The sequence below is a fragment of the Melanerpes formicivorus genome, unplaced genomic scaffold (assembly GCF_026170545.1).
Source record: "Melanerpes formicivorus ecotype bairdi unplaced genomic scaffold, bMelFor1.0.p_v2 SCAF_22, whole genome shotgun sequence".
Taxonomy (NCBI): Eukaryota; Metazoa; Chordata; class Aves; order Piciformes; family Picidae; genus Melanerpes; species Melanerpes formicivorus.
In genome coordinates this window covers 5,824,601-5,846,837 of record NW_027142374.1, presented here as the reverse complement: position 1 = coordinate 5,846,837, position 22,237 = coordinate 5,824,601, and the positions used below count along the sequence as shown (strand labels likewise).

The window sequence follows — 22,237 nt, the reverse complement described above, 5'->3', positions numbered from 1 at the left end:
TCTCTCCAAAAGCATCCTCCTGCTTGGCAAACAGATGGACAGCCAGGACCCTATGGCAGCCCCTATGACTTTCTCACCCCAAACATGGGTCAGAAGCATCACCCCTGTACCTGCCTGTGCCCCACGATGGGTGGTATCCTGGGGAGGCAACAGTGGCCTCCAGTATTTGACCAGGAGATGGTCAGCTCTGTCCAGGACAGAATCATAGAATGCACTGGGTTGGAAGGGACCTTTAGAGGTCGTCTAGCCCAATGCCTGATGCAAGCACATGGAATAAAAAGGGGCAGCTTTTCATCCAATCTTCCTGCAGAAATGTAGAAGCAGATGGTTGAGGGACCAAAGTTCAACACCATATCACCAGCTGCTCCCCAGCTCTCCCTATATCCCTGCTAGAGCATCTTGGGGAGCAAGCTATGACAGGCAGCTCTGACAGGCTGCATCTTTTCCAAGGTCAGTCTGGATTTAGAGAGTCACAGAATGAATTGGGTTGGAAGAGACTCTCAAAGGTCACCTTGTCTCCAGGGATGGGGCCTCAATGACATCTCTGGGCAACCTCTTCCAGTGTTTCACCACTCTCATTGTGAAAAACCTTCTCCTCCTTCTCCTAAAGTCCAACCTAAACGTACCCTGCTCTAGTTCCAAACCATTGTCCCGTGCCCTACTGCAACCTATCCTAAACAGTCCCTCCTCAGCCTTCCCATTTAGATTTTTGTTTGGTGTCATACAATCAATAAGGTTGGAAAAGATCATCAAGTCCAACCTGTCAGCCAGGACCTCATGACTACTAAACCATGGCACCAAGTGCCACGTCCAATCCCCTCCCAAACACCTCCAGGGATGGTGACTCCACCAGCTCCCTGGGCAGCCCATTCCAATGGCTAACAGCTCTCTCTGTGAAGAACTTTCTCCTCACCTCCAGCCTGAACTTCCCCTGGTACACCTTGAGACTGTGTCCTCTTGTTCTGATGCTGATTGCCTGGGAGAAGAGACCAACCCCCTCCTGGCTACAACCTCCCTTCAGGTAGTTGTAGACAGCAAGGTCTCCCCTGAGCCTCCTCATCTCTAAACTAAACAATCCCAGCTCCCTCAGCCTCTCCTCACAGAGCTGTGTTCAAGGCCTCTCACCAGCCTTGTTGCCCTTCTCTGGACACGTTCAAGTGTCTCAACCTCCTTTTTAAATTGAGGGGCCCAGAACTGGACACAGTACTCGAGGTGTGGCCTAACCAGTGCAGAGTACAGGGGCAGAATGACTTCCTTGCTCCTGCTAGCCACACTATTCTTGATGCAGGCCAGAATGCCATTGGCCTGCTTGGCCACCTGGGCACACTGCTGGCTCATGTTCAGACAGCTGTCAATCAGTACTCCCAGGTTCCTTTCTGTTTGGCTGCTCTCCAGCCACTCTGACCCCAGCCTGTAGCTCTGCATGGGGTTGTTGTGGCCAAAGTGCAGCACCCAGCACTTGGACTTGTTGAATGTCATCATGTTGGACTCTGCCCATCTGTCCAGCTGGTCAAGGTCCCTCTGCAGAGCCCTTCCACCCTCTAACTGATCTGCTCCCAACTTGGTGTCATCTGCAAATTTACTGATGACTGACTCAATCCCCTCATCCAGATCATCAAAGTCCTCTCAATCCTGACTCTTGCCACTTTTCCTTTTAGTATATGACCTCAGCACCTCACAGAAACACAGAATTGTTTTGGCTGGAAGAGACATTTAAGAGCGAGTCCAACCTTCAACCCAAGACCACCACAGCCGTTAAACCACATCCTAAAGTGCCACTTCCATACATTCCTTGAACACCTCCAGAGACAGTGACTCCACCTCCCCTGATCCTACAAGCTCCTGCCCCGAGCCTTAGGAAGCAAACCCAAAGCCCTCCAAAATCCCCTTCCGCATGACCAAACAGGCCCCAATCCACCCTGCCAACGAAGCCTCCTGCCCCCTGCGCACCAACCCAGAGGCCACGATGAAGGGTGGCAGGGCTGCGTGTTGCCCATTGCCCCTCTCCCAGAGGGAGCAGGCTCCCTCCTGGGCGCAGCCACAAGAAAGGTGGATGCAAATCACATCGTTAGCATTCTTTCCGTTTTAATAACCCAAGGTGTTACCAGCAACACTCTTAAACTGATTTTTATCTCCCCACCGTCTTTTTAAGAGCTCCAATTTGTTTTTCTTGGAGATCTCATTTTGTTTTATTAAAGCCGACACCGAAGAGGGAATGAAGAGAGACATTCTGGGCCCAGAACAAAAATATCCCAGTTTAAATAGCCCTGTATTATTTTCTTGGAAACGCTTCTCCTTAGACTTTAATTAAGCTCTCCCTGGGCTTGCGAGCTTGGCGTGCTTGGCTTTCAGGCCAATTTAATCCCAGGCAAGCTCCCCACATCCCCACTGCTCCCCACTTCCACTGCTTACACAAATCTCCAGAAATAAACTGGGTTTTGCTAAAACACATGGGGATTAATAGCTGGCCCACCATCAGGAACATCCTGGAAGAAGCACGTGGCCCCAACTGCTCTGCTCACCTCACTAACAGACCTGAAAAATAGCTTTTCTGTCTTATTTTCTCATTCTTTTGTGCCAGTGCAATGCTGGGGGTGGAATGGGGAGCTCCATCCTTAGAGGCTGACCGTGTCCCAGAGCTGCTCTGTCTATCAGAGGAGGCAAGCTCAGCCATCAGCAAGCCACCTTGTGCAATCACGCCGGGCGCTGCTGTAATATCAATAATTACCCACCATGGTAGCAGCACTTTAGGATGATTGCAAATTTAAAGACTCCAAAAGTTGGGAAATCCCAGGAGGGAGCTTGTCTGGGCATCATCTGGTGCAGACCTATTATGTAATTACCGTCAATCTTTAATCACAGATGGTTTTTTTTCCTCCTCTGTCGGACCCAACTCAGGTGGTGCACAGGAGGCACAAGCCTCGCTTCTGGAGCTGCCATTAAATTTCCACCATGGCGGACTTCAGCTTTATGAAGTGAGATCCTGGGGTTTGGATAAACCCCCTGGCCAAAATGCCTGACTCCTTGGCAAGCACCAACACAGCTGCTCACGCAACATCCCCCCCAGAGGGAAGGATTTCACCTCCCTTTTACGCACAGGATCTGCAGGCGAACAGATTAAGGCCATGAGCTAGAAACAAAAGCTTTATTTTGGTGCCTGACGCAAGGTGACCAAGAAAAAGGGCTTTTGGGGGATGCTGATGAATGGTATTGGGGGGCTTGTGTGCTCTGAACATCTTCATCCCAACTGGTCCCCAGAGATAGGTGACGGGTGGGTGCTCACAGTAGATTCCTTCATTGCAGGCACTGCAGGAGGGCTGTTTCTCTGCCCTGAGGTGGGCCCCAGTTTTCACCCGGTGTGACCCCAAACAAGCTAGCAGCACATGGGGCTTCCCTGTCCCTCTACTCTGCACCAGAGTAAGCAAGCCAAAATCCACCACTGAGCTGCTAAAGCCAAACCCAGAGCCAAAAAAAACACCCCAAAGATGAGGAGAAACAGAGTCTGGAGAGCTTGCTTCCTCCAATGCAAGGTTATGAGAACCAGATGCTCAAAAAAGCCACACTGCTGGCAACACTGACCCTAAAACACCATCTCCATCTCACACTGAGACATCTGCACTAGGACACTGCACTGGAATCAGGGATGTAGGTATGGGATATCTCCAGGCTGGAGCTCCCCTGGGGTGTGCAAAGCAATGGTGCAAAGAGGTGATGGGGTCAAGCTGCCACCACAGAATCGTAGAATGGTGGGGGTTTGAAGGGACCTCTGGAGATCATCAAGCCCAATCCCCTTGGCAAAGTAGGATCACCTACAGCAGGCCACACAGGAACACATCCAGGCATGTCTTGAAAGTCTAGAGAAGGAGCCTTCAACATGACCATGTCACCACAAATGTCCTCTCTGTCCCACAAGAGTCCAGGAGGTTGCTCAGAGCACCCTGAGCTGTTCCTCACACAAGACAACATGGCATGGCATGGGTGCCAAGCATGCCAAAGATGAGTCCCAGCATAACAAACCCCCAAAGTTTCTGTGACCTGGCAGTCATTCCCGAGGGCTTTCTTTCCATGTTACATCCCACTCTGGCTCTCAAGTGATGGGCTTGATGCAGATCTTGCACAAGGTAATTTTTTTAGGGCTCTGGAGGAAGGCCACTGAGGTGCTGGAGCATTCCAAGAGAAGGGCAACAAGGCTGGTCATGGGTCTTCAACACAGGTTCTGCTAGGAGCAGCTGAAGGAACTGGACTTGTTCAGCCTGAAGAAGAGGAGACTGAGGGGAGATCTTGTGGTTCTCTACAACTCCCTGAAGGAGTTTGGTGACAGGTGGAAGCCAGCCTCTTCTCCCAGATAACAAGTGATAGAACAAGAAGAAATGGCCTCGAGTTGCTCCAGGGGAGGTTTAGATTGGAGATTCGGAAAAAATGTCTTCACCTAAAGGATCATTGGGCACTGGAACAGGCAGCCTGGGCAAGTGGTGGAACCACCACCCTTGGAGGTGTTTAGAAGTTGTTTGGAAGAGGAGCTTAGGGACATGGTCTAGGAGACATTAGGTTATGGTTGGACCTGATGATCTTAAGGTCTCTTCCAAACAGGCAATTCTATGATTCTGTGATACAAACAAAAGGGCAAAAGAGGAAAATCAAGCCTGAAAATGCACTAATGGAAGCCAGAGCTGTGCCACCCTCCCTGGCTGCACTCCTGCCCAATGAGTGTGCTCGATGAGGGACACAGAGGCAGCAGGAGCTTTGCCGCCTGCAGCACAGAGGAGAGGCGTGCAGCGGTGCAGGCAGGGAGCTGCGGGCAGCCTCCTGTCCTACCTGCCCTGGCAGCCGGCAGGACCTGTTGTACCAGGTGCCTGGGAGAGAGCTGGGGAAGGTTGGCGCCCGGCAGCGAGCGTGTTGTAGCAGTTCCCAGCACACGTCATGTGGGTTTTGCAACCGCCTCAACTGTCTCCGGGTGGATGAACGGAAAGAGCCCCGGAGTGAACCCAGCTCCCGTCACCCGCGGCGGGCATGGGCGATGCCCTGACTCGATAGCTGGGCAGGGTACCCACAGTGATGCCCAGCCTGGCACACGCTCCTCCATTGGAACATTTTCCACAGGGATCACAGAATCACAGAATGCATTGGGTAGGAAGGGACCCTCAAAGGCCATCTTGTCCAACCCTTTGCAGTCAGCAGGGACATCTCCAAATGGATTAGGTTGCTCACGGCCCCATCAAATTTGACCTTGAATGTCTTCAGGGATGGGGCTTCAACCACCTCTCTGGTGAACCTGTCTCAGTGTTCCACCACCTTCATTGTGCAGAACTTCCTCCTCATGTCCAACCTAAATCTGCCCTGCTCTAGTTTCAAATGCTAACAGTGAGCATCACCTTCCCTTGCAACAGCGAAGAATCAATCTTTCTAGGAAGAGGAAGGGAACGCCAGCAGATGCATTCTGCAATGGGTGCAGCAGTATTTTCACACATGTTCTATTGGCACACAGGGTGTACCTGTCCTCTCACCAGTGCCAGATGAGGAATGGAGATACCATGGATGCACAGGCTCATGGTTGTGGAAAACCAAGCAAAAGTGAATCCCCAGGGAAAGCTCTGGCTGCCAGAGATGGCTGCATGGCCACTGTCCTGATCAGGAAATGCTAGTATCCTCCTCTGTGCCCTGCCCAGCTCATAGGAAAGCCCTGAGAAATCATCATCCCCCAAAAAAGTGAGCGGGAGAGACTGAGCTCTTTGGTGATGTGCCAAACAATTCCCTACGGCACAGGGCCACCAGCTGGAAGTGGGCAACCCCCCAGCTGTGGAGCCAGGGGGAAGCCTCAGCTGTTTCCAGCAAGGGGGGAACAGTCTTGGGAGCCTACGTGGGGAACAGCAGGCAAGAGCAAGCACTTGTGGCACCAGCCCCAATGCTGCTGAGATGCCCATCAGCCCACACATCACCCAGCCCAGCTGCACTGTCACTCCCGCGCTGGCACACACGCTGCGTCGCTTTGGCACAGGTCCCAGGGCGTCATCAGTATGAAAAAACTAAAGGTTATCCAGGCCGTGGTGCTGACTGATCCAAATTCCAGCAGGTGCCATCATCCCACTGGGATTACTTCCCTGTTAGCATGATGGGAGCAGAGCTTGTTTCCTCCCATGCATGCCCCCAGTGGGAACTTCCCTTTGTGCACTGCAGGATACAAAACCCTCCTTGGGACTGTGGAAACCTCCTCCCCCAAAGAGCCCTACAAATCCCACAGGAAATCCAGCAGCCCCAGCTCCATGTCCAATCAGCCTGGTGGTCTCCATCACACCACCAGATTTTGGGGAAGACAGCTTCTCCCACTGCTCACCAAGTATATGATGGGATGGGGGACCTGATAGTGCTGCCCTACAAGCAGGATGAGTCCCGTGAACAGCTACGTCTATAACACATGGGATAAGGAGGGAGGGAGAGGAGCTGCCTCAGGCACATGGGGCGGGATACTGGTGACAACACCCACATGAGCTATGTGCAGCCGGCTCAACGGGCACTACCAGCAAGGTCAGTGGTGCCTTCTGGCTATGAAGCTTTGCCCAACCTGATGGGTTAGGTTTATTTTAAGGTGCTGGATGTCAACTGTCCCTGCTGATGGCCAGCTTCCAGCTGCAGAGGCAGTTGGGGGGGATTGACCAAGGCTGATTTGTTAAATTCCCAGATTTCCCCCAAGAAGGGGAAAAGGAATGGCTCCTTAGCTGCTGAGACCCCTAGCCCTGTGGTGTCACACCCATTTTGGTCAGGCATTGGAACAGGTTGCCCAGGGAGGTGGTGAAATCACCATCCCTGGAGGTGTTCAAGAAACGTGTAGACATGACACTTTGGGACATGGCTTAACTGCTATGGTTGTCCTTGGTTGAAGGGTGGACTTGATAATCTTAGAGGTATTTTCTAACCAAAACAATTCTATGATCCATCTCACCCTGAACCTCTGCATCCATCTAGGTCCTGCACACTGCAGCATCCACCCCCTTTACCTTCCAAATCCTTCTCCCCCTCCTCCTCTCAGCCCAGTCTTAGCCATGGGCTAGGAACCCAGTGATTTCAAAGTTTCAACTACAGTGAAATCTCAGCAAAGTGGGGTAGTTCTGTTTGGGTTTTGTAACTGAAAGGACTAAAGAAAACCCCAAACTAAACAAACTGCACAAGCCCATGTGCTGCTTTTTCATGCACCACAGCCAGGTCACAAGAGCTGATACCACTGGAGGGCAGAATAATAGTATCATAGAATGCATTGGGTTAGAAAGGACCCTCAAAGGTCATCTAGGTCCACCCCCATGAAGTGAGCTGGGACACTAGATCAGGTTGCTCAGGGCTTCACCAGGTTTTACCTCGAATATCTCCAGGGATGGGGCCTCCACCACAGCCCTGGGCAACCTGTTCCAGTATTTCACCACTCTCATTGTGCAGAACATCCTCCCTATGTCCACCCTAATTCTACCCTGCAAACGATTGACACTAGAAAATACAACTCAGAGTGGAGCATCTCCTTTGCCAGCTGGTGGAAGACACCTAAAAATAAATGAAACCTCACTGAAGTGGCAAGTGTGCTGGCTGAGAGGGGCCCTGCAGCCTGTGAAAACAAGAACCTCCCCTAGGAACAACTCTCTGGCCTCCTAATAACCTTAATCACTCCCGCCAGCCCCAAGAACTGCATTTAATGCCACGGCTGAGCTTTGTTTGCTTTCCAGGCTGCTTTATCTCACACCGCACCTTGTACTCAGCTCAAGCCACAAAAATCCAGTTCCTCTCTCTGAAATTCGTCCCTGTTCCCCTCCAGTCATAAACTTCAGTTCCCGGAATGGCAGGACCTCAGCTGGGAAGAGCCCAATGCTGGCACACTGGCATCACCGCCACAGAAGACCCCAGTAAAGCTGGGTAAGCTCCCCAGTGCCCTTTGGACTCCCCAGCTAGCAGGGTTAGGTGATTAAAAGCTTTTTGTGTGTCTCTTTTTTGCCAGATTTCCATCCTCATCTGAGCTACACAAATATTGCTCCCAACAGCACATCTTTTCACAGGGTTAGGGAATGTGGGATGGAAGGAAACCCAGATGGATGAGAGGAAGACCCCAGGAACGCTGAGGTCCACAGCTCCCACATGCAAGAGATATGTGAAACAGGGCCAACACAGCTCCCTGGCAATTAATGAAAGCACCAAATCCTGCAGATTTGAGTAAGACAGTGACCACCAGTACCATAACCACGTTTTGGGATCTTCTCAATATTGATCAATAGCTAAAGCAGGGGGAGTCAAGAAGATGGGGACAGACTCTTTTCAGTGGTGCCCAGTGGGCACAAACTGGAACCCAGGAGGTTCCATCTGAATAGGGGGAGAATCATAGAATATTTCCAGGAAAGGGGCCTCAACCAAGGTGCCTCAAAACTCCTTTGGTGTGGAGGTACTGCAGACTTGGAGCAGGCTGCCCAGAGAGGTTGTGGAGTCTCCTTCTCTGGAGAGATTCCAAACCCACCTGGACATTGAAGTTCTGAGCAAGATGCTGTGGGTGACCCCACAGTGGGGCATTGAACTGGTTGATCTCCAAAGGTCCCTTCCAAACCCTACGATGATGTGATTCTGTGAAGAGTTTGGTGGCCTCTTGCTACATTATGAAAGATGCCATTCAAAATGCCATCAGTGCTAAGACACAGAATGCTCTTAGGGAGAGATGTCCCTTCAGAGATATTTTTCTACTTTAGTAAGTTTCGTTATTCTACTCCAACTGTTTGGTTTGGGTTTCATCACAGTGTGACACACCCAGGTGAGTGTAAGTGTTTTCTTTCCTTGTTTGGTGTTTAGATCCTTGACATAAATATTTTCCCCAACAATCAGCACTCGGACAAAACATTATCACTTGTTTTTAAGTGCTGATACACTTGGTACCATGCATGTCTAAGGGAATTTGGACATGGTCCCAGGGTCCCTTCCAACATTCACCATTCTGTGAACCTGTGATAATGCACAGGAGACAGGAATCTTCCAAGCACCAGCACTGAGTGACAACATCCACCACAGCTCTCAGATCCAACACCAGCTGTAATCTGTAGTTAGGCTTGTCAGTAAGAGTGTGCTTAAAGCCCAAACCCAAACTGGGACAGATATCTTTCATTGCAGCTGGCTAAATCAAGTGCAGTTCTGTGAGAGTTGCCCCTGTTGGGTCTCACCCAGGACAAAATTTAGGTGGAACCATTTGCACACATTTCCTCTTGCAATTTATGCTCTCCTTGAGGTTTCCCTTTACAGTTCCAACCACCTTCATGCACCCTGGGACCCTTCCTCAACCCGGAGAGGAATCCATGGCTTCTCCTCTCCATCTCTCACTATGACTATTAACATGGAAATGCTCTATTTCCTCAAGAAACCAACTCAGTCTTTCTTACTGTTGGAGGAAAAAAAGCCTTTTCCAGTTAAGTTTCCCTGTCCTAAGGATATGAAGTCAATGCTCATGAAGAAATTCCCCACCAAATCAGATGGGGATTCAGGGATAAAGATGACATCAGCTATGCCTTGACATCATCAGTGTCTTAGCATTGTGAGCACAATGAGATATGATGAATCATAGAATTGTTGGGGTTGGAAGGGACCTCAAGCATCATCTAGTTCCAGCTCCCCTGCCATGGGCAGGGACACCTCACACTACATCAGGTTGCCCAGAGCCACATCCAGCCTGGCCTTAAAAACCTCCAGGGATGAGGCTTCTACCACCCCTCTGGGCAACCTGCTCCAGCATCTCACCACCCTCATGGTGAAGAACCTCTTCCTAACATCCAATCTGAATCTAACCATTTCTAGTTTTGTTCCATTCCCCCCAGTCCTATCACTCCCTGACACCCTAAAAAGTCCCTCCCCAGCTTTCTTGTAGCCCCCTTAAGATATTGGAAGGCCACAACAAGGTCTCCCCAGCGCCTTGTCTTCTCTGTACTGAACAGCCCCAACTCCCTCAGTCTGTCCTCATAGGAGAGGTGCTCCAGCCCTCTGATCATCCTCGTGGCCCTTCTCTGGACACACTCCAGCACCTCCAGATCCTTCCTGTAACAGGGGCTCCAGAACTGGACACAGTACTCCAGGTGGGGTCTCACCAGAGCAGAGGGGTAGAATCATCTCCCTTGACCTGCTGGCTATGCTTCTCTTGATGCAGCCCAGGATGTGATTGGCTTTCTGGGCTGCAGGTGCACCCTGGTGGCTCATGTTGAGCTTCTCATCCACCAGCACCCCCAAGTCCTTTTCTTCAGGGCTGCTCTCAAGCAAGTTGCTGCCCAGCCTATATCAGTCCTTGGGATTGCCCCGAACCAGCTGCAGGACCTTGCACTTGGTCTTGCTGAACCTCATGAGGCTGGCTGGGGCCCACCTCTCCAGCCTGTCAAGGTCCCCCTGGATAGATCCCTTCCCTCCAGCGTGTCTGCTGCACCACACAGCTTGGTGTCATCAGCAAACCTGCTGAGGGTGCACTCAATGCCACTGTCACGTTGCCAACAAAGATGTTAAGACTGGTCCCAGGACTGATCCCTGAGGGACTCCACTTGTCACTGACCTGCACTTGGACATGGACCCATTGACAGCCACCCTTTGGGTGCGGCCATCAAGCCAGTTCTTTATCCACTGAACAGTCCATCCATCAAACCCATACTGCACCAGCTTGGAGACCAGGATGTCATGCGGGACAGTGTCGAAGGCTTTGTTCAGGTCCAGGTAAATAACGTCAGTTGCTTGGCCTTCATCTATTAATGTTGTGACCTTGTCATAGAAGGCCACCAGGGCTTTGGTCCATGCACCAGCATGGCTTCCCCGAGCAGCACATGCTCCAGCAGCATCCTCTCCCCACATTCCTACATGCAGACTGGGGGACACTGCCAGATGCAGACACACTCAGAGGAGCTGCAGCCAAACCAGATCAGCTCCTTAGGCTATCATCCCCGTGAGTGCTTGCTGCTCTCATTTCCAGCAGCCAAAACATTAAATATTAAGCAAAGAGAGTTAATCTACACCTGGGATATTGACACAAAGTGGAGGAGGGGAGACAAAAAAAGATAAATAAACACTCTTTAAAAAAAAAAATCAATGTTCCTCTTCAGTGCTTGTGCTCCTCCAGAGCTTGCCAGGCCTCCCAGCATGGCACCAAGGATGTGTTTGGAAGAACAAGATGCACCAAAATGTGTTGCTCTCCCATCTCTCCTAGGGTAGCCACAGCACACCACTGGGACCCTTGAATCATAGACACCTTTTCCAATCAAAACAATTCTAAGATCATTGAGTCCAACATTCAACCCAACACCACCATGGCCATTAAACCATGTTCCAAAGTGCCATGTCTACATATTTCTTGAACACCTCCAGGGATGGGGACTCCACCACCTCCCTGGGCAGCCTGTTCCAACGCCCGAGCACCCTTTAGTAAATCAATGTTTCCCAATATCCAACCTAAACCTTCCCTGGCACAGTTTCAGGCTATTTCCTCTCATTCTATCACCTGATGCTAGGGAGAAGAGACCAACCACCACTTCACTGCAACGTCCTTTCAGTGAGCTGTAAAGAGACAGTTGCTAAGTGGCTTGAGGGCAAGTAAGACCTCCTTGGCTGAAGGCAAAGCCCAGGTCAGGTACCTTGTGCTCACTTCTCACAAGGTTGGGAGAGCATCCAAGCAGCAGCGGAGCAGACGTGGATTTAAAAAGGGTCAATGCTCACTTAATGCTTATCAGGATAATTCTGTCACCCAAATTGGCTTTGGGAGCTGGGGAAGACAACCATGCCGGCATGGCTCATCCATCCCTTGGCTCAATCCCTGTCTGGTGGAGCTGGCACCAGGGGTGGACGTGCCCCATGGATCCCTCAGCACCGGAACAAGCCGTGTGGAACCGGAGGGAAACGCCACCATTCATCTCCCAGCAAACACTTTCAAGCATCACTCAACACCTCACCAGCAGAGCAGACCGATACGGGTTTTTTCCTGGCCAAGTACTCACATGTATATTATTTTTTTTAAATTCCAGCCTCAGCAATTCCCCCATGAGTCCTCCTCTCCCCCCGAAAGAAAACAAGCTCAACAGCACAGAGTGTGCCTTGCAAAAGCCCCAGCAGCAACGGCACCCCACGGCGAAGGGGCACGCAGTGGTCGCAGCAGCCAGCCTGCCTCGGCCCCGTGCCGCTTGTTGATCTATGCGGCGCAGTATATTTCTTTAAACAGAGGAGCCTATGCATTCAATGCATCCTTGGGCCAAGGGTTTGTTTTTAAAGCCTGACCCCAGACCTGAACTCCGCAGATCCTGCGTTTCTCAAGATCAAACGCGAGCAAAAACGTGACCAATGCAAACAAGAAATAAACCTTGATAATTATAGCCGAGCGCTGCGGCGGCTATTGTTTAGTGCTGACTAGTACCCGCTTCAGCATAAACATAACCCTATTTTTAACATGATGCCTGACCACCTTACAACATCACAACCTGTTTTACCTCCAAATCCCCACCTTCCTATAATCATGGAACAGCGTTGGTTAGAAAGGACCCATAAGATCATTGAGTCCAACTGTCAACCTAAGACTGCCATGTCCACACATTTGTTGAACACCTCCAGGGATGGTGACTTCACCACCTCCTTAGGCAGCCCGTCTCAATGCCTGACCACTCTTAGTAAAGAAATTTTTACTAATATCCAACCTAAACCCTCACTTGCACAATTTTAGGTGCTCTCCTCTCATCCTGTCACTTGATACTAGGGAGAAAAGACTGAACCCCACCTCACTCCAGCCTCCTTTCTGGGAGCTGTATAGAGCAATGAGGTCTCTGACACAAACCCACCTTCCCAAGACCAGAGAGGAGATTTAAGAGCTAAGTGATGCATCCACAGCCATGCAAATGCCGGTGCTGGAGCATGTCCTCATCTCCTTGATCTGCTCCCGGTCCCCTGACCAAACCCCAGGATCTGTCTATTGCTTCAGCAGACAGGAACAGACTAACATCAGAGGACAAACAGACAGCACTGGTCTTTTCAGGAAGGCCATATCACTTAGCACTTGGAAAGGAGCTACGATATTTTCCTGATTATGTTTCCACGCAAATGAACGCCACAGGGAAATTATGCAACCCCCGAGTGGGGAGGGGTGGGAGCACAAGAGGAAGGGCTGTGGGGGCCCCCCATGCTGCACCCTGCTGTCCTTAGCCCCAGACAGTGCAGCTGCAGCCCCTGACGTACTGTGCTCCCTGCTGCAAATGGGCTCCATCACTGTCACCTCTCCTCCGCTGGCATTGCTGGAGCCCCTGCACTGCTGCCTCCGAGGGCAGAGGAATCACAGCACAGCGCTTATTAACAGCCTCTTCGTTAAGTGCTCAGACCAAAATGCATATATTCGTCACCCAGGCAATTTAATTACCAAGCCTTGGCTCACCTCACACACCCACACACCATTCTTTTTCAAGGCCTCTGCACGGTCACGGCCATAAATAAATGGATTGCAAGGAGCAAGAGGCAGATGCTGACTCCTCTAACCTCCCTTTTGGGCACGGAGGCTTTAAACCACCAGGACTTGCAGTATTTAATTCCTTTTGTTACTGCTTCTACCTTTAGAGCCCTGCCTTAGGCTTTCTAGATACGGATCACAGGGAGCAGGAAGCGGAGGGTAAGGCGATGAGCTTCCTGGGGATCACACGCAGGCTCACACAGCCTGTCAATCACCCTAATTACAAATGGCCACACACCCCCAGCTCACCTCCGCACTCCGTTACTGCCCATAATTACCCGATTGCAGCATTTCTCTGGTAACAGCATTGCTGAGTTCATTTCTGATCTGCAGATGGGGTGTATCTCCTTATGCACTTCATCCTCGCGTGCTCATGGCCATCACCATCAGCTGTATGTCAGCTGAAGGGATACAGCTCGGCACAACTGATCCCCGGAATAAGACTTCCAGGTCCTCACATACTCCCCTGCACTTACTCTCTCCCAGTTTAGTTCCTGACTGCTGCTTACATCCCATCCAGAGCCAGGACAACACCACAAGCATGTTCCCTCAATGCTAAGTGCTTATCTCTACCCACTAGATAAAAGCAAGGTGGGCCACCGTTGTCCATAGTGGGGATATGATCTTCTCAGGAAGCATTACCAAGACCTGGGACAAGGTTGGGCCACTAGTATCCATCATGGACACAGCAGGCTGGTGCTCCTCTGCCCAGTCTACTTAGGCAGTGAGGTCTTTGCAATGAGAAACATCCCTTTTCTCTGTGTCAACACCACACCATCCCCATCCTGGCTGAGCCTGTAGGTACTACCAAAATACACAGCTGGGTGCAGTTTGTGGTTGTTGCTGTTAATGGATCGTAACTACCTGAGACCCATGGTCTGTGTGACCATGTCAGTGGCGCTGCCAGACCTGCCCTACATTGGCTTTCTCATTGAACAGACTGGGAAGACACGTGTTGGTGAGGCTGATGCTCTCCTGCACCAAGCCCAGCAGATAAAGCAACCAGCTTGGAAACCCCAAAACAAGATAAGGAGAATAATGAAAAACGAAGAGAGTGGCTCTCACACAGCAGCTGCTGAATTCACCCAGCCCTTGCTTTCCTTTCTCCAAAACACACGCAGGCAGGACTTGCTGAGGGCATGCTTTTCCAATGAATTACTTTTAATTGAGTACGCAGCAGCTTCGAAACACATGATGCTGTGGGAGATAAATATAGCCACGGCTATAAGGACGGAGGGGGCAGGAAGCAATCCCGCTTCAACACATCCAAGAAGGGGCTTTCAACCCCACTGCCTCCACCTCCTCCTTCTGGTTGTGCTCCGGGAGGCTGGAGCGAGCCGAGCCGCGGCACCTTCCCCCGCACCTTTCTCCGCTCCGCTCCCCTCCCAGGAAAAGGGGCCGGGAAAAGGGGCCGGGAAGGAAGCAGGGAGCTCGTACCTGTTTTAAACTCCAGCGCGGGGTCCTTCTTGCTCTCTCCCAGGTCGCTTTGCAGCATCATGTAGAGGATCCCGAAGGAGTTATGGATGCCGAAGATGGAGCCGTTGCACCAAGCGGCAGCGAAAACCACCACCCAGCCAAAGCCGCCCTCGGGGGGCTGGAAGGACGCGGCGGCCCCGCTCGGGCCCCGTTCGGCCCCGCTCGGCTGAGCCCCGGCACGGGCTTCTCCATCGCCCTCGCCTTCCCCCGTCGCTTTCTCGTCACGCTGCGCCATCGCGGCCGCACTCCGGCCGCCGACCGCCGCCCGACTGCCCCGCAGCCGGTCCCACATGCCCGCCGCCGCCGCCCCCCCGGCCGGCCCCCCCGCCCGCCCCCTTCTGCTGCAGCTTCACTCCCCGCCTCTCCTCCGCCGCCTCCATCCTCCTCCTCCTCCTCCATCATCACACCCGGGTCCCTACCTGCACCTAATTTCTCCCCTGCCCCAACTGCCAATTTGGTTAACCCCAGGCGGTGCTTCCCCCGCCCCACCGAGATTATCGGCGGCCCCGGGCCCTGCCGCGGCCCTGCATCGCTCTTCGGGCCGCCGCCGCCGCCGCTGCTGCTGCTGCTGCTGCATCCTGCGGCGGGAGCAGCTCCGGGGCGGGCTCCGCCGCCAGCGCCGCCTCCGCGGGGCCTCACCGGGCTGCGGAGCTGCCGGCTTCCCCCCTGTTCCCCGCTTGCGAACCTGGGAGCGGGGCCAGGGAGTGGGGGGGGCTGACATAGGAAAGGAACAACGAAGGGGGGACCTCGATGGCCGCGGCGGGGTGATGCTGCTACTGCTCCTGCTGACACACCGGGAGCAGGCCGAGAAGGTGGCAAAAAGCAGCCCCGGTGAAGGGGGTGAATTTTGCTTCATGCTCATTTGTCAGTGGGGTTTTTGGCTTAGCTGCATCCCCCACCCTGGAAGGTTTGGTGTGTTCTTTTTGCAGCACTCACCTAGGGCCACACAGAGCTTCCCAGCAAGGTGAGAACCCGCAGTGAGATGTTCCCTGGGGCTGTGGGTCATATAGAATCATAGAACTGCTGAGGCTGGAAGAGATCTCTGAGATCACCAAGTCACCCCACATCACCCCAGCACTGGGGTTCACCTCGGTGCTGCGGTTGGCTAAGCAGGACAGGTGATGGCAGTCCAACCCTTGCTCTTCCATCTCTACCTCTCCCTTCTTTCAGTAAATAATTACAAACCCACCAATGTCTTTTCACACGCTGAAGCTATCCACCCTTTCCTAGATGCCAAGTCTGAGTTATTATTCTTTCTTTACCCTGCTGGCTGTGTCAGATTCCTATCAGGGTGAAATAATACATCCCAACCTCATGCTGCTTGTCCTTCACCTCCAGCATAATTCCTCACAGGCTGTGAAGCCAGCAGCAAGGTGGCAGGCAGAGCCCCATCATCTCACTGCTTTCCCTGCCACCCCAGAGAGCCAGCACTGGGCCATGGGCTGCACACATTTGCCTGCGTGCTGCATCTTGCAGAGTTTGCTGAAGACCCTCTAGGACATTGCCACAGCCAGAAAAACTTCTCCATGGTCTGCCTGCTTGCTCCTGGCTGCAAATTGCTGGTGTCTCCAGGACTGCTCCATTGCCACTTGCTTCCTCCCACCCAGGGTGTGTGGAACAGTGATTTTTGCTGACCATACATCACAAGGAGACCCACGCTGGAGAGGTGTGATGGTGTGATCCCACTTCACTGATGGATGAGTCCAAACTCCCCCTACCCAGCGAGGTATCTGTCAGTAATGCCACACTTGGGTCAGACTTGCTGCTGGAGGAACTGCATTTTTATTTCCCTTCCTCCCTGGTGGAGTCTCCTCCCCGGATCCCCATCTCCGCAGCAAGGCCAGGGAAAGCTTGGGAGGTTTGGGAGCATCTTCCACTGCCCTCTGCCGACACCAGCAGCTGCAATGCTTGGTTTTAATAACCATTTTGTCATAAGGCAGCTGAGTTTGCTGGCCTGCTGGGTTATTTTGTAAGCCCCAGAAATAGGAGAAGAAAGGAATTTAAGAGGAGAGCAGCCCCAAAAATGCTGATTCCCTACAGCAGCAGAGCTTGAGGCTGGATTAAAAACAGAGAGAGAGGTGAGAGAGCCCTTTGGCACAGAAGACAACATTTTGTGGAGATTTTTCCCCTCAGGAGCTGTGGAAAACTCCTGTGGATTGGGAAGAGGGGGGGTGAATATTAACTGTGGACCTTGCACCAGACAGAAAACACAGTGAGCAACCTCTCTCCTGGCTGTTTTCTCCTGGATTCTTTACAGTGAGGGTGGTGAGATACTGGAACAGGTTGCCCAAGGAGGTGCCTCTTCCCTGAAGGTGTTCAAGGCCAGGTTATTTGGGACCTTGAGCAACTTGATCTAGTGGAAGGTGTCCCAGCCCATGGCGGGGAGTAGGGTGGAAATTTAAAGTCCCTTCCAACCCAAATAATTCTAAGTTAGTTGCACTTTATCTTGTCCTTGATGGAGCACTTTTTGGTGCCAGCTGTGCCAGGCATCACTGCAGCATTCTGGGCTGGGCTGAACAACACCAGTAAGGGTGTTTGGGGCTAAAATCACTGGTGGAGGCTGAATGAAGTAGAGGTTAAAGAGCTGGGCTGGTGGAAGCTTCAATCAGGAGGGAGCTGGAAAGCTCTGGCAGCATCAGGCAGGAATGGTTCCTTCTCACCAGTGTAAAAATGGCTTCTGTTTAGACTAGAGCATCACACCCAGAGAGTTTGAGCTCCCTAACCACATGCTGAGAGAAAAAAAAAAAAAACCAAAACAGATAAAGCTGTTCTTCCCTAGCTGATAAAATATCCTCTGTGTCAGCAGCACAGCTTGCCTCAAAGCCATGCTTGATAAGGGATGTGGTGGATGGCTGTGGCTGAGATGGGCTTTCTAGGACCCACATCTAATGTCAGAATCACCTACTTGGAAAAGCCCTTAAAATCATTGAGTGCAAATAGAAAATCATAGAATTGTTTCAGATGGAAGAGGCCTTTAAGATCATTGAGTCCAACCTTCAACTGAAGACCACGATGGCCATTAAACCATTTCCCAAACTGCCATGTCCACACGTTTCTTGAACACCTTCAGAGACAGTGACTCTGTCATCTACTATCAGGCAGCTAGTCATGCCTGATAACCCTTCTAGTGAAGAAATATTTCCTAATATCCAACCTAAACCTACTCTGGTCCAACTTGAGCCCATTTCCTCTCATCACTGGAGAGCTGGCAGCTGGCACCTTGTGTCACAGCAGACAGGCCTCTAGTTGCCCAGCCAAAGCATGGCTGTCAGCAGCTTGTTGCTTGTCTCTGAAACATAGTGCCAGAGCCTTTGCCAAAAGGATTGGCAGCTACAAAACGTGTGTGTGTTTGGTTTTGCAGAAGGGGAGGAGTGACCAAAGGGAAATATCTTATGCAAACACCTTGGGAAATATTGTGGCGGGACGTGGCCTTGGAGGAGAATACAAATTCCCGCCAGGGTTGCAACCTGGCTCTGTTTCAGTGGGCGTTGTGCAGTGGTGCAGGGACATGTAGAGCTGTCCTGAGGACAAAACGTCACTGACAATGTCTCCTGCTGGGGCAAAAGCACTGGGAAAACAGTCCCAGTAGTGAGCAGCTCCCAGTAGAGACATGCTCATGCTGGGCACAACCCCCCTACCATCACTAGCAACACTTTTCTCTTTAGATTTCAGCCATAATTAAGAGAGTCATTACATTTCACCTGGCAGAGACAACAAATACATTATCCCAGAGGAATATTCATAGAACCATAGAATTGTTGAGGTTGGAAGAGACCTTAGAGATCATCAAAGCTAAGGTACTACCACTAAACCATGTCCCTTGGCACCAAATCCACACATCTTCTAAATACCTCCAGGGCTGGTGACTCCACCAGCTTGTTCCAGTGCTTGACAACCCTTTCTGTCAAGAAATTCTTCCCTATGTCCAACCTGAACCTCCCCTGGCACAATCTGAGGCTGTTTCCTCTTGTCCTGTCACTTGTCGTATATGAAAAGAATTCAACCCCCAAACAACCTTGGGGCAGCCTGAAGGGACACAACAGCCATCAGCCAGTGGAAGAGATGCTCGGACATAGGGTCTGATACCCACGCCTTGTCATAGTGAGAAGCAATGAGAGTACCAGGGCTCAGCATACTGCTAGCATTACCTTCAAAGGACAGAAATCCCAAGGGTAGGCAGCTAGGACATGGGCAGCACTGCAGGGCTGCTGCCTGTCATACCCAGCCAGGGCAAAACCCACACCATGGCATCCTTTCTCCACCTGACCTTCCCAGTATTTGGAATCAGAATCTTAGAGGTGGCATCTTCCACCTCATTAGCAAGATTAAAGTTGATTCTGCTTCATTTGGCTGGAAAATCAGGCAGGTGAAAAGCAATGGTGTGAGCAGTGGTTTCTCAGGGCATGATGTGCCACCAAACCCTGCATTTGGCTTCATTTGGGTGGTGGAAATGCTCAAAATACACAGATGGAGAAGACTGGTGGAATCTGCCAACCCGTGTGGAGCCATCCCTGTGCAGCGTTGGCTGTCTAGAGTTACCCCACAAACATCTGGCCTCAGAGAGATGACTGTGAAGAGCTGGCTGTGGACAGTTGGCTGTCAATAGTTGGTCATAGAGGGTTGTTTTAGCCCCACAGCTGCAGATGAGCAAAAATGCTATTTTGGGGCCAAATGGAGCAATAGGATTGATCTGTGTTGTGTTAAAGGGCTTCTGGAGCAGTGAGCTGCCTGCTCACCCTCATCATCCAGGTGAGGAGATGTGAAGGGCACTTTTGAACAGTGCTTCAGTTGTTTTGAGTGTTTCCTTTAAAACGAGAGCTGCAAGGGCATATTCCTGTTGGGAAATGGAACTTCCTGGATGGAGCCTCCAACCCCAACCATTGTCCAGCCACTAGTGGCCGCTCCAGCTCTGCCGTGTAACCCCACAAGACCTCAACAAGAGGTGCCAGGGAAGCACTGCTGAAGGGAAGAGCTGAAGCCAGCACACAAAGGCGGCAAGGATCCAGCTGTAAATTAATATTTTATGGAACACCAAGAAAAATCAGAGAGGCTAATTACAGTGATAATCATCACGGCCTGAAGGCATTTCCATGGAAGTCAGGAATTACCCAGGATTACCTCAGCCCTTGCAGCAGCCTGCACGGGAGGCAAGCGTGTGTGGAGATGCCACGGCACCTGGCACCTCCTTCTTTGCTGGATGGGGGTCTGTAAGCTAAAATGGGTTTTGGCAGCCTCCCATCATCCCACTCTAGATGTACAGTGCTTGAGTTGAGTATGAAGGAGGGTTGGAGTCACAGTGTTTTGGGCTGTGCCAGCATGTGCCTGTTTGTCCCCAGTGACACTGATGTGGGATCCATCTCATTGATTCCAAGAAGGTTAAAACCCCGAGGTCTTCATGGCATCACTAATGAAGAAGTTGGTGGAGGCACCCCCAGGATAAATTGTTCTCATGGTTCATTAATTAGTGGTAGTAACTGGTAATTGCATAGTTTATCTGGGGACAGAGTGAATTCCCCATGAGCTTCTTGATTTGGATGCTGGGGGGCACATCCCAGCTTCAGCATCCCACAGGCCAAACCATCTCCACAGGCTGCATGGCCAGGAGGGCTGCCTGCTCCTGTCCCATGGCCCAGAGCAAAGCCAGCATAAATATCTTCAGGGCAAGTGGGAGCAGAGGAGTATCAATGCAGTTGGTTCATGTAGGTTCAGCAGGAGAGCATTACCAGTCTAAGATCCAACCTGCACGTGGGAAAGGAAAAGGGCTTGGGTGAAAGCTCCATGCCTGCTGCCCAGAGCTTGGGCAGAAGCTGCTCCCCAGGCTGAGGGTGCTGCTCAGCTCCATGAGTGCTCCTGCCTGCCTGTGCCCTGCCTGAACCATGCTGCAGCACCGCTGGCATTGGCAGAGACACCAGGCACAAAGCATCTCCTCCCACAGGTCCAGGCATAGAAAGAGAAGTTCCTCATCTGTAGAGCTGGTCAAGAGGCAGAGAAGATCTTCAAGGACCTCCTGTCAACGAAATGTCCCTTTTTCACATGTCCTGGCCACCATGTAAGGACAGCAAAGGTACCTCACACACTGGAGGTAATGCTCCCTGGCTCTCTGTCTGCTACAGAAGCATCATGCTGCCTTTCTCTGTTCATCTTTGCAGCATGTGGACCAGATGGCTAGTCTGCATGGGGCATCCTGGGCACATTGCCTGCTTGCTGCCTGTGCCCTCCAAGCTCAGACATAGGCCAAGGCTGTAAGCATGCTCACCCAGGGGGTACAGGAGATGGTCCAGGAGCTCCTGGGGCAGAGGTCTGAGGTGGTTGTGACACCCATTGGATTTGCTCCTGGCAGTTTGTGGATTCATGATGTGTTATCTTCTCCTGCCAGCTCAAAGAATCCGGGAGCTGCTTCAAGGGCAGGCTAGATAAGATCAAAACTCTGAGCTTGGACACAACGGGCCATGGCAGTGGGACTGTTTACACCACCCAGCTAAAGGTGAATTCCTCAAATCCCTGTCCCTGTGATGAGGCCATGCCTGCACAGGCTGTGCCGGTCCAGGAAGGAGTATCAGCCCCTCTTGCCCCAACCAGCTGCACTTCTGGCTCTGTAAGGGTTTGAGAAAACTTCTACTTCATTCTTTGAGATGAAAACACTTCTGATAGCACCAGCCACCAAGCAAGTCCAGGCTGAATCTGAAGAAAGTGGTCTGAGTGGTCAAGCTGTCCCAGCACCTCCAGGAAAGTCCTTGGAGACACCCAGAGATGGGGTTGGCATGAGGGTGCAGCAGCTGTGACTGGCATATGCTGCAGACCTGCTTGAGCACCTCTGGACACATCAAAGCTGCCTGTTTACAGAAAAGATGGGCACTGGGATAGGACATATCCTTGTGCCAAACCACTAGGTCCAGCCTAGTGAGTGAGCAGGAGATGGCAGCTGTCCCTTGTGGCATGCCCTCACCATGCATCCATTCTTGTTTCCTCTTCTTGAACGGACCAGCAGTGGTCACAGCAGTGCTGGGGGTGCAGCAGCCTGATGTGCTGAGGAACAGGGAGCTTTACCCCACTGCCTTCAAGGACTTGCTGCCGTGCTTTCCTTACAAACAGGGATTAATCCAGCCCTGGAGCACTCCATAAAAGACCACAACATCCACACACGAATCATCCCACTCCAAACCTCAAACCATGTCATAGAATCATAGAATAACAGAACCCATCAGGTTGAAAGGGACTCTCAAAGGTCATCTTGTCCAGCTCTCCACTAGTGAGCAGGGACATCTCCAACTGCATCAGGTTGCTCAGGACCCCATCAAG

The 22,237-nt window shown here is 51.7% G+C and overlaps 1 protein-coding gene across 1 annotated transcript in view; it reads right to left on the bottom strand.

Annotated features, from left to right (window-relative positions):
* Positions 1–15,230, bottom strand: part of SLC16A2 (solute carrier family 16 member 2) — a 47,312-nt gene extending 32,082 nt beyond the window's left edge. Inside the window, exon 1 of the mRNA XM_068151973.1 lies at positions 14,900–15,230. Coding sequence (XP_068008074.1) covers positions 14,900–15,230 — 331 coding nt within the window. The remainder of the gene's footprint in view (positions 1–14,899) is intronic.
* Between the last annotated feature and the right edge of the window lie 7,007 nt (positions 15,231–22,237).